This window comes from Camponotus floridanus, unplaced genomic scaffold (assembly GCF_003227725.1).
Source record: "Camponotus floridanus strain SB8 unplaced genomic scaffold, Cflo_v7.5 scaffold60, whole genome shotgun sequence".
Taxonomy (NCBI): domain Eukaryota; kingdom Metazoa; phylum Arthropoda; class Insecta; order Hymenoptera; family Formicidae; genus Camponotus; species Camponotus floridanus.
In genome coordinates, this window is record NW_020229770.1 from 47,155 (window position 1) to 63,468 (window position 16,314).

A 16,314-nucleotide genomic window follows, 5' to 3' on the forward strand; every position below is an offset into this window, starting at 1 on the left:
CTTTCAGCCTCTATCGTCGCGGTGTACTTGGAATCTTGCGTTACTCGCAATTTCGTACAAGCGTTTCGACATTTTCCGGACAAGAGAGAGAGAAACTAATCGATAGCTCTGAACAAAGCGTATCGTCATTACGGAATCTACGTAGGTTAATCCGTGCGCGCCGTCAAGTCAACCAGAAGAACTTTCACCGGAGTAGAGTTAATATTTTGTCGTGTTTAAAATCATTTATCAATTATCGCGGAAAATCTGCTTTTAAAACAGTACAGGCACGTACGAGAAAATCATTTACTCGAATTACACACAATTGTAAGATTTTATATAGTAAATATAAGTAAAAAAAATACGAAGAAAAGATATTAAGAATTATATCTTTTATATGGAACGATAAAAAATATATTTTTATTATAGCAGAAATAAAATTGTAGAACTATAATACTAAAATTGTAGAAATATAATAAATTTTTTATATGAAAACAAGAGTATATTTTTTATCAATTTTATGTTTATGTTTTTCTCTAATAAAGGCTGATGGAGAGTTTAAAATTTTAATTAAAATTGGAACAAAAGAGTTTTTAATTATTTAATAAATTCAATTTTTAAGTCTAAATTAAAAAATAAAAAAACAATATATATAAAATAAAGAAATTATTATTCATTTAAACTTAAAATAAATTTTACTTTTTATGTATTTTAAATCGCAATCTTATTTTACTGATTGTGAGACATTTAATATTAAAAGATTGCAACCAATAATAATCTTCACTAATCAAAATTTTTTATAATAAAACATTGAAATACATATCAAGAAATACATATAATTGCAGGACAGCTCAGACAGCTTATATTTATATTTATAATTTATTCTAATTAACATCATTAAAATGTTAATTTGTCTTATAATTCCGCAAAAATGAAACAGATTTTTTACGATGAATTTACCATGTTATGTAAATACGGTATCATATATTTAATATCGATTTCTTCCATAATCAATGTTATAATGGATAAAAAATCCTACATGTATTCGAATCATTTTATAAATATCTCATCGTGTACGTGAATTATTTAATTATACCCTGTCCCCTCCCTCCCCCCACCCTGTAATCCGTAACCTTCATGTCACTATCGACCATTCATTGCTATTATATTACACACACGTCGACCTCGACTCAAAACAATCTTGACCTTTGCAAATCTTGTACATTTGCAAATATTGCCTAGCATCAGCTTTTCTCTCCGCGATAATTTAAGAGGAGTTTTAATTACACTTATTTAGAATAAAGAATACTATTTTTTTCTATAAAAGTAAGTATTCACTCCTTTTCTAGTTCTCTTTATGCTATACTATTATATTATTTCACACACATATCAATACCTTTAATAACATCAATAATTATTTAATATTATGTGTACTATTTATTTTTATCTTTGCGCGATACTTATTACTTATCTAGAATAATTTTATTATGAAGCAAAATATAAATGATACATCTATATATATATGTATATATATATATATATATATATATATATATATACATATGATATATATGTGTGTGTGTGTGTGTGTGTGTGTATATATATATATATATATATCGTGTGACACCATTACAAATTTCAAATAAATTTGCAATCATAAATTCTACAAATACCAAGAAAGTGCACATCATGAAAAAAAAATTTCATTTCTTTATTTAAGATTATACTTTTATTTATTTGTAATTTTTTAAATTATATTCACATTTAAGTTTATATTCTTTTTCTATAGCATATATTTTAAATTCAAATTTTTGATAATAAAATATTCCCCATTCCGGATCTTACAAAATTATGTCGCTTATGTCCAAAATATAACGTCAGTCTGAATACATTAGACATTCGACGAGCAAAGAAATCGAAGAAATCGTTTCTTCATACGTAAGATCGACACACAATAATATTTTGCAGAGCATATGTATGTATGTGTGTGCGTGTGCGTATATACGCAGCAACGGGGAATGCGTACGAGGTAGTACGGAAACCGACTACTACGGGTTTATACCGGATAAATCTCGTTTCTTCTCGACGAATGTCCGATTCGCTCTCTGTCGCTATCACGGCCTGTCTCGCTTGAGGAGTCTTTCACCGACAGTGTTGTCTTTCACACACACATATATGACGAACGCAAAACGAATGAGGATGCGAATCAGGGGAAAAACCGAGCACTTAGTCCGACTGTCTGACTGTAACGTCTGTTTCTACTGTACGGATATGCTGCGTACTTGTTACTGCGAAACTTATCCAATTTTGAAGATAAAAATATTTTATTTAATCATAACCAAATGTTCTACAGTTCTATATTGTTTTAAATTTTTATTTCAACTAAATAAAAATAGACTTTCTCTTTCAAAGAATTTTAGAAAAATTATAAACATATATATGTATACACATAAAATATCTTGACAGTAAAAAATAAAAATATATATATAAGCTATTTTCTATATAAAAATAATATGATTTTACTATGTTATAAATAAATATAAAAAATAATAAAATCAGTAAGAAATAATAAAAAAAATTTAATGAGTTATTTTTATATACAATTTCTTTTTTTATATATGTTTTTATAATTTATATTAACTTTTTAATAAAAATCTCTCAAAACTTTTATATTAATGATTTGTGTTTAAATAGATGTATTTTTTTAATCAGTTATCCATTATCAGTTAGCGATTTTATAATTATAACGTATATAATTATAGTATATACACATACGACCAAGATAAGCAAGATGGTTCAAGTTGATAAGCCGTTGTACAATTGTGCACATATTCTACGAGCATATTTGCGCGGCATTAATGAATATATTGTAAGCTAATTAAGCGTAAAAAACAGACGGTGATAATATTAAAATGTTGTATGCTATTGAGATGTAGAAAATGTCTTTATTATACATTCCTGATTGATAGCAAAGAGAGACTGCTTTTCTGTACAGTTTAATGTGATATGATACATCACGTATAAAAATGTTTATTAAACTCTTTTATAATCTCAACAATAAAAGAATTATTCTAAAAATCAATTTTTTTCGAAGTACCAACAATTATTAATTATGTGCATGTAATTATATGCAAATATTGAAAAATTCAACATTATAATATATTGTAACATTAAAATATAGATTTTATTGTTGTATTATCTCTTGTTTATTACATATTGTTACAAAATTTTTTCATTATTATTCTCCAGTCCAAAATACTTTGATCTTTTTGATATACATATATATGATATATCCTTTGTGTCATAAAATGCAAATTACGGAAAAAACAACATGTGTTTTTCATATTAATTTAAATTTCATCAAAATATATTGCATATAATAATAAAAATATTCATATAGCAGTCCAATAAATCTATTTACGTATCGTCACGGTATACTCTAAAAATAATGTAAAAGTTGATATTTTATGAAATAGAAACGTATATATTTTCAATTTTATAATATAAAAATAAAAATAAACACGGATTATTTGCTCTTATACTTGCGAGTACAATAACAGTATAATAATGATTGTTTAATTTTCAAAATGTTTTGAATTCTGCCGAAGAAGAAGAAACTTACCAAGCGAAGAAATGAGATTGCCCCAGAGTTCAGCGGTTTGCCACGCCAGGAAGAAGAAGCCGAAGAACCGTACAACGATAGCATCAATCGGTTGATCGGTGATCTTGGCGTAAACCCCACCAACTTGTGTGAGATATGTAGCCTTGGCGGCCCACATGGGCGCGGCGCCGAGACCAAGGAGTACGCCGGCAGGTACCAAGGTGTAGAATTTAGGATAGAACTGCGAGCCAATGTATGGTGCATAGCAGAGCATAGATAGACAGAGGGTCCACTTGACGGTGAGCCTTTTGATGAGGAAAGTGGGTACAAAAATACATGAGAGCACCAGGGCGGCGTAGATAGCCGAGAGTGATACGGTGCCGAGGCCGTCGCTAGCATTGATCGATGACTGTAGATTTGCCGTACCCTGGAACGCGGTGAATTGCACCATGAAAGCGATCGACACGGTACCAATGTTCTTCAGGATACGCCATTTCTCGCCGCGCGACACCTTGAACTTCCGCGATTGCGTATCGTCATCTGTCGCCGGTAGCTGCGGCGGTTTTTGCGGTTCGGGCGGTATGCCGTCGGTGCCGTCGTCCTTGTAACCCTCGTTCCTATAACCGCCGCCGCTCATCACGGCCACTGTATAAACCGTGTCATCGCCCCCGCCGCCGCCGCCGCCATCGCCACCTCCCATACTTCTACCACCATCGTTTTGCGATGTCACCATTTTACGTGTCGACTACCTAAACATACATAATTGTTTATTACTTATATTTGCTTATAGATAACGTATTATTAACCAATTGCCCTCCATAATTACAATTAATATTATTAATATAATTAAGAATATTTAAGTTATAAGATAATTAAATATCTCTATGAATATTCTCAACGTGTAAACTAAACATTAAAGATATGTAAACAATTAATTATATAAATTTTATTTCTCTCTCTCTCTCTCTCTTTCTCACACACATAGACAATATATAATTAACAAAATCTTAAATCAATTATATATATAGATTTATATATAGATTTAATGCCAAAAATTTTTGAAAGTCGTGCAAAACTTTGTATATACTTTGTGTATAAATATAAATATAATATAATAATTAAATATAATAACAATCTTTAACATTCATTGCATGACATATTAATGTTCAAAATATAACATTATAAAGTGTGCTCAGCACATAAGTAACAACATTTCAATGAAAAATACAACCAGTCAAGAAACAAGTTATAGTCCTTTGGCGAAATAAAAAGTTGATGATTGATTAGTCGCTGTTATTTGTATAATAATTTACGATGTTTAGGAATATTAATGTGAATCAAAAATATGCGTGTATCCTTTCGCTAGAAAAGATCGTATTTATTGTATAAATAGATAAAAGAAGAATTACTCAAGTTTGCTTGTTCTTATCAATTATCAATATCGTTGCTGCCGACATTGAAGACACTTAATCAAAACATTCATTTTTACGTGAATACTCGTAATTAACGCACGTTAAATGAGAGTTTCGTCACTGTTCTTGACGCGCGAATAAGATACATACAATTACATGAAATCATTCATGTGTATGGAGATGCATGCATACATTTAGATGGCTGTATGCATTGCGCTTGCACACACATTGTTTTCTTCACACCAATATTGCGATTGTTTCCTGTGATATTTCTCTATCAGATTACCTCGCTTCTACGTATCGTATGCGCATCCATTTATGATTTATGCAATTGCTGCCCAATCATCATTAACCAATCTATTTTTAGCTATAGTATTTTATTCGTCAATAATAGTTTTATTATTATTTTATGATGAGATTAAAAAGAATAATTAATCAAAAATTTAATAGTATAAATTTATAAAATGTGATAATAGCATTTTTCTTAAATTAACACAATTTAACTTTTATTACTCATTTCACTGTTTCCTTATTAATTCAATAAACACTTAAACATTTTTGCATGTTAAACATGTTACATAGTATACAACCTGTAGCAAATATTAGTATATTGCAATATGCTATTGGAATCTATTCTTACAACTTTCTCGAAACCATTGCTTCGCAAACAAAAATCTGCGAATCGCAGAATAGGTGAATACGATGTGATAAACGGTAACCTTTCGAGAGAGAGGCAAGGCTGTGTAGTCTTTAAAGTGAGTCTACAGCGAGATACAGGCGCCTCGTGTAATGTACGAGTGAATGGATATGAAAATATTAATCAGCTACCAGACGCGTATGCTAATTACAATGAATTGCCGCGAGTGACGAACGCTCTTTCGCTATAGTCGAGAAAGAATATGTAATTACGGATTACGCATTTTGCCGTTCTTGAAGGAGAGAGATCAACATTAACTGTCACTGATACTATCGTACACTTATATACATATATTTCTTTTATATTAAGTATGCAAGATATGTAATTTATTTAATAGAAATTTCAATAAAAATTTTTTGTCTTTAAAAAATGGTCATTAACTCAGAGTAAGCTGTAATAACGGCAGGTTATAATATTATATTGTCTAAAAAAAATCGATTTCATGTATAATATGTTTAACATTTCAATGACCAAGAGTTCTACCTGTTCAATTACTATTTATAAATTATAAAATAAATTATAATTCTTGCTGAAGCCACGTAAAATCTTAAAAAATTTTACTTGTGTTATTATGTTGTTATTCGCGTAACGTTATAATTTTGATCGATTTATCACTATTTTAAACACTGTAAATCTCAACAGAAACATGTTTTTATTTGCATCTTTTATGTAGATGCAGATAAAAATGAAAGACAAGCAGAATGGATATTACAGCATATACTTACAAGCTCACGTATATGCTGCAACGAGATTCTTGTCTAGAAGAAAGTGATAGTCTAAAAATCGAAAGCAGAAATCTAATTAGAAGATAATATTTATATTAATACCTATACTATAATCAAGATATTTATATTAATAGTTTATACAATTATACTCTAATACTTATATTAATATTTTAATATAAAGAAATATATTTTTATATCTTTTTATTTACGAATAGTTTTTTAAAATTTTGATATGAGATTAAAATATATATAATGAATTTGAAATAGATTTAATATAAGAGATTCAATATAATGAATTTAATATAGATTTAATAGATACCATTATAACAAAAATATTATTTATTTCAAAAATTATCAAAGCAAAATGTAGTCGATTTTATTTTCGCTCATGTGTGTGTGCTCGAGACTTCTTTATTAAATACGATTCTTGGAACAATCGTCATATCGCTCGTATAAAAAGCAATAGCTACTCGTGTCTGAGATAATAATAGTACCGCCTTACTTTTTCAATAAAAAGCATATCGGGCACTGCCAACAGCAATCAATTCGCTCGGATAAAAAAATTGCATATAATTGTGCAAATAATTGAAATATTGGTGCGATTTTCAACAATTGTATAATTATATATCACCAAAATAAATATTCCGTGATTATTATTATTGTGTTCTTTCAATGGAGTAACCGAAACATTTCTGCAAAACAATTATTTCCCAATGCTGTATCGGCATGAGATGTTTTTAATTTATCGATTTATGTACTAGATAGTTTTAAAATTGCGTTACGCATGCGGATAGACTTACTTAAATCGCAAGCCCGACAAATCGCGTGCCTATTTCATTGCGTCACTAGCAGTGAAAATTACGCGACGCGGAGATAGACACGCTTGGTTACAAACGCACGTCAAAATAATCAACGCGATGTATTCTGCACTGTTATGAAGTGACGAGGTCGCTGCTCGCGTGAATTATTTTTGTATGACTAATATATTAGAGACTACTTATAATTATTGCGAAAAAACAGAGACAAGTATATAGAAATAAATTTGCGAAATAAATACAACATGGAAAATAGATCAAAAAATATAAAAAAATGCAGTAGCTTAAACATGGAGAAGTGCAATTTTACTAATGATATATATTCTTCATATTATGCAAAGACTTTTCTCTCTTCACCAGCTTAATTTTTCCTTCTCAAGTTATTATCATATGCATATGAAAATAAAATATAAAAGTTCTCGATTAAATCTAGATTAAACCTAAATTAGTTCTAAATTAAATATGAAAAAAACAATATATAAAATATATATATATATATATATATATATATATATATATTGGGATATTATAAATATAAGAGTCTTATATTATTATACGCATACAAATTAAAAAAATAATATCTCTGCATTAAGTAGTATATATCCATATTATCTGATTTCTTTCGAATTTATGCAAATTGGCTTTTGCCATATATAAATACCACATATATCACATCATAAATCACAAAAATTCATTGAAAGCGCCTTTTTCGCTAGAAAACACAAAATTCTATGGCTTTCTTGATATATGTTGCGTCGTTTTTTCGCAATATTTTTTACAGATACGCATAAAAAAATTTATGGCCTTGGCCCCTGTAACGTACGAAAGAAGATTCAACGGGCGATTGAATTAACGATTTATCTCATGGGACCGCATAGTACATTAAATCTCCTCGACGAATCCCGATCATGAAAATAGATTGGCTGACCCAGCACCAGAAACCGGTAGAATTAAAGCGATTGGTTGCCGGTGAAAGCCGGTTTGGATCGGTTAGAACCGTAGTATACATTCGGTGTCGATGACTGAAAGCATTCCGCTCGCGGGGTTTTTGTATGAAGCCCCGGGAAAGACTAGGAAGAGAGACTTAAAAAGACTACAGGACTATATACGAAGATTGTCACACATTAGCGACAATGAATAAATCACGCAAATTTAATAGTATTTCTTACTGCTAGAAGTGCACTCCAACATAATAAATTTTACGACGATTATTTTAGACCCTGTCGGTCTCTCCTCCACCGGAAGATGCGTATGTATCCCGTGGATAATACAAACTGCAGTTATTCTCGACGACTTCAAGACGACATCGCATTCTCGTAGGATGGCAAGATGTGACGAAACGTCTAATTACCTTGACATATTTCCTCATAAAACAGAAGACACGGATAATGTCTAGATTTTTCCCTCGTACATAGCGCATATTATGCAGTTAGTGTTTGTCAGTGACGAAAATCATGATTGCTTCAGCTACGGATTGCTCGGTCGTAAAATAAGTGTAAACCTAAATGGATACCTATTTAGCAACGAAGGGTTAAGAGATTGTCTCTTTTCGGGCATAATATCGGTCATTTTCTTAATCAATTACATTCAATAAAAATTTCAATTTACATTATCTAAAAAATACTTATAGGTAAATTGCTATGCATCGATATTCCTGCTGATCTCTTTAAACTTCTTTATTAAATTACGTTACAAAATCATTTAAAAGCGTAAATTATGTAGAAATACAATATCGGCTGAGAAAAATGATCGTTTTATCCGAGATATAATTAAAATCCTGATATGGATTTTAATTATTTTTACCTTGTTTCATTATGCGTATCATTTGCAAATCAAGATTCGCTGATGTGTCGTAATTACCGAGCGAGATATCTCCAACAATAAAGAGTTCTGTCGTATATTGTGTAAGCGTATAATGGTTGAGAATGCATATATACAAGTAAACTTGTAAACATTCACTGCAAGGACATGTAATGGCTTGCGATCATCATTTCTTGCTTGAGATGGCATTTAAAAAATGCCTTAAAATATCCTAAGATGAAATGGTGAAATGCGAAACAATAGTTTGTAGATACTCATATCGCACATTTACTGCTAAATGTGAACGTATGAACTTTAGCTAATATTGAATAGCAAATAATATTGAATAGCAAATTTGAAATTCTCAAGAATTTAATCGGAACTTTTATGAGCTCTACTATAGTTAAAAATAAAATAAAATTATATGTTCATTTAATTTTAAACAAATGCATCGAAGTTAGCGATCTCAAATGGTCACACCTAACAGTAAATGTGAAATGCAAATATATGCCAAGGTTAATAAATGTTATAACGTAACCATTCGGTGCGAACGAGCAAAATAAGAGAAGCCAGAAGTGATTCTAACAGAGATTGTAATACGACGTGATTAATTCATTAATGTTACTTTATATGCATCTTAAATATAATGTTTAACTTTATATGAATCGCCTAATCGCCTAATTAAACGATTTAACGTTAACGATTTCTAGAACTGCGAGACGTTATTGATTATTTAGATCGAGCAGGTCGTGAAATAGCATATCTTTTCTCCGAGAAGATTGGAATACAAATGAACAAAATTTTTTCTTACACGGTGAAATCGAATGCAAGCAGAAAGGCATCGTCGCAAGAAACAGAAAAAATTCCATTCGTTTTGCACTTTCGAATCACGTAAACAAACGTGTCGATTGGGTTTAGTTAAAATTGACCGCGAGTTTTGTGGACGTCCTTGCGAACCTCAGAACCGTTGGTGTGCCATTGCTAACAACTGTCGAAGTTTGAAGACTTTTAAATTCGATCAATTCAAATTCATGTACATTACTCCTCTTGTTTCTTTCTCTCTGTGTTTAGCATTTCTTGCTGATGACTTCGCTGATGAGTTAATAATCTTAATATTAACAGTTTACGTGAAACTATATTTAGCTATGTGTAAACTGTCCAGAAGTATCTACACTTTACACAAGCTGTTCCAAAAAAGATATTTCGAGTACTTTATTGTTAATTAAAACGTTTCGTTTTATTATAATAAAAAAAATATTCAGTTATTTATTACAGCTTTAAAGCTTAAATTTATCATTGCTACTGGTAAAAGTAACACTCCGTGTAGAAAAAGTTTTCTTTGTGTATTTTTTCTTCAGTCAATTTGTTCCATGATCAGACACATATATATTATATGTGCCGTTCTTTCCTCTAGCTAGGACTCTATAGAGTAGAAATTAATCTTTCGATCATCTATGTTCCATTTTCTCTGTAGTTTACGTAATTCCTTCGTACAAGCGACGTAATTGTTTTACCACAAGACAAAAATAAATACAAGTGCATCTATATACCCCCAACATATCCGTACTTGCGATTCCTCGCAAATATATACATGCGATCATATATACGAATCCTTTCACGAAAAAAGTGTATGTATATAAGTACAATATATGTAAAATGTATATACTCGATGCGGAAAAAAAGACCGGTTTCTGCATCTAAGTATTATTTTTTATAATCAGGGAAACCACAAATTCTCATCACACGGGAAACAGAGGATGATCAACAATGATCGATAATATGCTCTCCAATTATCACTGACATTTGCGGAATTGAATGTCACATCAATTCTGTGTGCCTGGCATAACATAGCACCGCGAAAATTACTGCATCTCTGTTCTTTCAATCTGGCATTTTACGCGCACATTTCTTAAATAACGGTAATTAATGCGTATTACTTAGCAATTGTACGTGATTAATAATCGCGATTGTAGTGATTTTTATTTATCCAAGCTAATTATAAAACTACGTAATAATAACTTTCTCAATAAAACTTTGAAATGATGATTTTTCATAATTTTAAAATAAGATTTTAAAATCATAATGTATTATATATTTTAAATTTTATAAAAAAGTATCCTCCGATTATATCACACATAATCTGTACCGTATATTAACACCGTGTATATCAATAAATCTATGATAAAAAAGATTTTCTCCCATATTACAAAAAATAGAGTTAATTCCCACGTTTGTCTTCGAGATCTCATTAACGCTTAGATGACACGTACCTAGAGGATTCGCTTGTAGATTCGCTTGTCGTTAATGTAATCGATGCAAATGCGTGACCGGCCGTGCCGTGCCATGACACGTGTCGCGGCGTGCATTACAATTAAGCGGCGCTCACAATGACCACTCCTTCGTGCTCCCGCGAGCACATCTATTTCGAAGCATTTCTATTCTCAGATATCCACCGGTTTTTCCGCCATTCGTGTATTCTATACGAAAATCGTGAAACACAAAGAGAAGAATGTTAAGTAACAAGGTATTGTACAGTGCAACTAAAGGAAAATAATGCAACAGTGCACATGTGTTAAGCACAAAGAATGAAAATCAATTGGAAAATCTTTTAAAATAGAGAAAAAATAAGATGAGGCGCCACTTTAACATCATGGTCGTCAGCTATTTGGAAGTATCAAAAATTTATTAAGCCGACCTCGATTATGCAACACACGATAGAATGCAACGCACGATTTTGTCTTGTGTGTTTTGTCAGTGCGTTTATTCGATTTCGCCAAACTGTTACCAATGTCATCATGAAAGTGCAAACGTTGATGATATCAAGACATGTCGAAAAATACTTGTTCAGGATTTGTGATCCTTGACAGGATCATATATAATACTGTCTTGTATGCATAATTTTCTATATTTTTAATTATAAAGTATAAAAATATTAACTAATTTAAAACTTTCCAAAAAAAAATAAATTTGCAACTGTCGTTTCACAGCTTAGTCGAGTTCTTCCGTATAATCAGCAGCGGGGCTGCGCGCAATGCATACAACGCTGACTCAGCGTGGTTATCAGTGGATTATTAACGGCTATGTGCAGCATACGAGAATCGTGAACTATTAAACGCGATTGTTGCAATTATCCATACGTAGACAAGTTTCATGTAAATCGATAAAAATAATATCGACATGCATATTTTTTTATTATACCATATGATATTTTGTATTATACTATTCTATGAAAGCATAAAAAATTATGAAAAAAGTTAAAATGAATTAGCAATTTTATTATTTATATGTATGTACAGCACACAACAACTAACTGCAGCTTTGAAATCATTGATTAAATAATTGTCACACATATGATAATATAATTTAACAAATCTGTATTAGTTTCTTTTCAAAAAATGTAATTTTATATATTAAGTTTCTTCACATTAAAGTGAAATTCTAATTTCATCAACAGGAAATTTAGCAATATTTTTGTGCATGTCAAGCATGATAAATTTATTGAACGATCATATGTGAATATACAAGATAATGAATATACGATTAATACATTTTGAAATATTTTATCTCAATATTTAATGTAATAAAATTTATATTAGGTCATTTATATTTCATTCAATTAAATGCCTAACAGATTTTTATTTCACACACAGATGTATATTATAACACAATTATTTATAAAAAACGAAATGAATATGATTCTTTAATGCCACATCTCTTAATCTCTTAAAGAATTTAAATTATTTTATTTTTAATGATGATTAAGATTCTTATGTGACAAGAGGTATATTTAATATCGCTGAAGATATAATTATTTATAAGAATTAGATTAGTTTTGTCAGAAATCGACTGCTGTTTCAATCGATCGAATAATTGACAATCTTTATTAATTTCCAATACCCTAATAATTTATATTTTTAAATGAAAAAAAGAAAGAGAGAAGCATAATATATGCAACCTTAATGATTAACTTAATTTTTTTGCAAGAATAATCATATTGACTTATGCGTTTAATTATTTACAGCACGATTGATAGTAAATTGTTAATTATAAAATCATTAAAAATCATTAGAATCTGTTATATTTAAAAAATAAACATTGTCACCGTAAAAGATTTTTACTACTAAAGTTCAAAATTCTAGTATACATATATTCAGTGCCGATTGTGTTAAATAATTGCGAAATTATAACAATAAAATATAGAAATTTCGAAATAATAATAAAAATTCGCATTATCATTATATGATTGTTTCAACTCGAAGAATATTTCACATAATTATTACTACTAAATATAAAAGAATTTATAATACACATTATTAAAATTATATTATAAAGAGATACATCTGTATAAAAATTGGCAAGACCAGACAAACTTAGAATAATGATTAATGTTTTTGATTACTATAATAATATACTGTTCGACACGCGGAACCATAATTAGCCTCAGGCTATCTTTCATTAGGATCGCTTCCTGATATTATAAAATCTGGAATTCTCCAAATGAAGACAATGACCGTGTGTTAATTATTCTATCATTTAAAACTTTTGATTTTATATTTATAAATTTTATATTACATAGAAAAGTTATTCATGTACAATTTAATTAGATTTTATTTCTCTCTCTCTCTCTCTCTCTCTCTCTCTCTCTCTATATATATATATATATATATATATATATATGTATGTATATATGTATATTCTAATATACTTATCTATAAAATGTTGATCGATTCAAGATATTGTTATAAAATTAAGCACAAGTTTCACCTAAATCTAGTCTCCTTGTTATATCATGATTCATTCAATATTAATAATAATCAATAATAGAATTGAATAAAAGAATTACTTAATTGCAATAGAAGATACACTGGCACACAGCGGATTTAAAATAAATCGAATTATAACCTATGGTCAAGATACGGTCAAGATACTGACAAGGTGGCTTGTCCAGCATTCAAATCTCTCCGTTTCTTATGCCTTTCTCTCTTCCCCTTACTATAAGATACCATAAGCTAATTCATACCGTATCTGTACTACTGCTAAAGTGCATTTATACATAAATCCCGCATAAAAATACGACTGTAGTAAATATTATATGACCATCACATAATAACGCTTCTAACATGCTTCTCGCATTGTTGTATTATAACGTCTTTTATTCTTTTATAAAACATATGCTAGTATTAGCAGTCTCACTTTGTATCCCAATAGTTTACAAATATAGTACAATATTTAAGGCATACAAGCACAAATAATTTTCTCGTTATATAAAAATAATTATGTAGATAATATAAATTAATAATAGAAATTATTTAGATAATATAAATTGATAATAGAAATTATGTAGGTAATATAAAATAATAATAGATAATAATAAAATTTATTTAATTGAGCTTGTTGACAAATTAATTAAATATATTAGAAGTAATTCGAGAAGTAGAGAAACAATTTAAATCTCTAAATATAACAAGAGTAAAATTCGCCAATGTAGTACACTTTCGCATCGTCTCTTTGAGAGTCTACAAACGTCTTGGACACTCTGAGAAGGCCGCGATGAATCGAGGCCACAAGGCGCGAACGAATGCGTAAAAGAATTCAATGAACCTAAAACATGACTATTTACACAGGACGTGCATGCATGATAGATTGCCGGCTTATGCCTATCTTGAGGCGTTATTAAATTAGCATATTACGCATTTTCCCCATTCCAATTTGATGGCGCTATTTATGTTTGGCGATTGCTTAATCCAATAGAATCGAGCACACGTTTCCTAGTAAAGCGAAAGAGGAAAAGACAACGCTTGTCTGATAAAAAATGGAGGATCTTTAAAATTATTGTCCTTGCATGACGTCATTATTACAAACAAATCATTCGCATACATATTGTAATACGTATACAAATACATGCTCTTTTTCTTTTTTTATAACAACTTTTGCAATGCACGTCATGATCCAATTTTACGATAGATTTACGATGAAATTTGACGTTATTACGTTTGATGTACGAATTAAATTGTGATTCAAAAGCAACAAAATATTTTCATAACACAAATGTTACATATCATATATACCTCACAGATTTGATTCTGTTAGATGTTACATTACATATATAATATAATGTATAATATGTATATATTGTATAATATGTACTTTATTGCAATTTTATATACATATGTATGTCAACCTTCTTTCCCTTTTCATATTAATAATTATTATTTTTAAATATGAAAATCTAAAATTGAGAAATATCAATTAAATTTACATTCGTTAAAAATAATGTATAAATATATAAATATATATAAGTTTCTTGTTTATAATAATTTATAATACTTCTGTGGAAAAAACAAATTGATAGTTATTTGCTAACTCATAATTATCGCATCTTTGGAATCTTTGGGTAAAAGTTATTTTTGATAACTTTCCTATCTTTATATTTATTGGGATTTTTTCAAAAAATAGAATATGTATAACTTTTGTGCACACTACAATTTGAATGATACGCTCTATTTTCTAATATTCAATCTAATATTCAATCCAATAAAATATTTTACTAATGATTCCTAATGATAACAAATGCATAAATATATTCATAAAGCAAATATAGGTATCCGATAAGTTATTTTCCTGCTTTACAACTTTCCCCTTTAATGCTCTATAATTTACTATTATATTAATATATAAAAAAAATATTAATGTATTATAGGTCGGAATTGTAAATTAAAATAATAAGAGAAACAATAAAACTTTATCAGTTGATTTTATCTTAAAATTTTATACATATTTTAAATTTAATTTTGGTACATACATAAATAAAATATTTCGAAATAATGTTGTATAATTAAATACAAAAGCTGCAAAAATATTATCAAACAGTTACTTATATCTTTTTTTCAATTGATTTATGTTTCTTACACATAATCAAAATTGAATAACGCGATCTTTTTTTAATTCAAAAAACACCACGCAAACTAAATACTATATTCAAACAAGTATCATTCGAAGTAATGTATCGATTGACAAAAAAATCAGCATGTATTACATCATAACGATCAGTGCTATCGATCGTCACAAGAAATCAAAAAGAGAGATCGAGTGAGCGTACACAATACTTGAAACGCGAGATTTTTCCTGACGGATTAAATCGATCGATCACGGTATCATGTATGTCATTAAAAAGCTCACAAAATAGATAAACTGAATTGTAACGATAATCGAAACCCGGCTATTTTCTGTCATCTATTAGTAATCATAAAATGATCCATCGATTAAAAAATTGTATTTATCATTT

General features: G+C 29.4%; 1 protein-coding gene across 4 annotated transcripts in view; it reads right to left on the minus strand.

The window, feature by feature from the left end:
* Window positions 1–16,314, minus strand: part of LOC105248894 (UNC93-like protein) — a 66,267-nt gene that overhangs the window by 25,379 nt on the left and 24,574 nt on the right. For 2 of the 4 annotated variants that reach the window (XM_025413127.1, XM_011253940.3), the window contains one exon: window positions 3,602–4,329. In XM_025413127.1, the coding sequence (XP_025268912.1) occupies window positions 3,602–4,313 (712 nt within the window). In that variant the 5' untranslated portion in view covers window positions 4,314–4,329. Of the gene's footprint in view, window positions 1–3,601; window positions 4,330–6,414; window positions 6,466–16,314 lie in introns of those variants that run through there. The other 2 variants (XM_011253941.3, XM_025413128.1) reach the window with 2 other exon arrangements.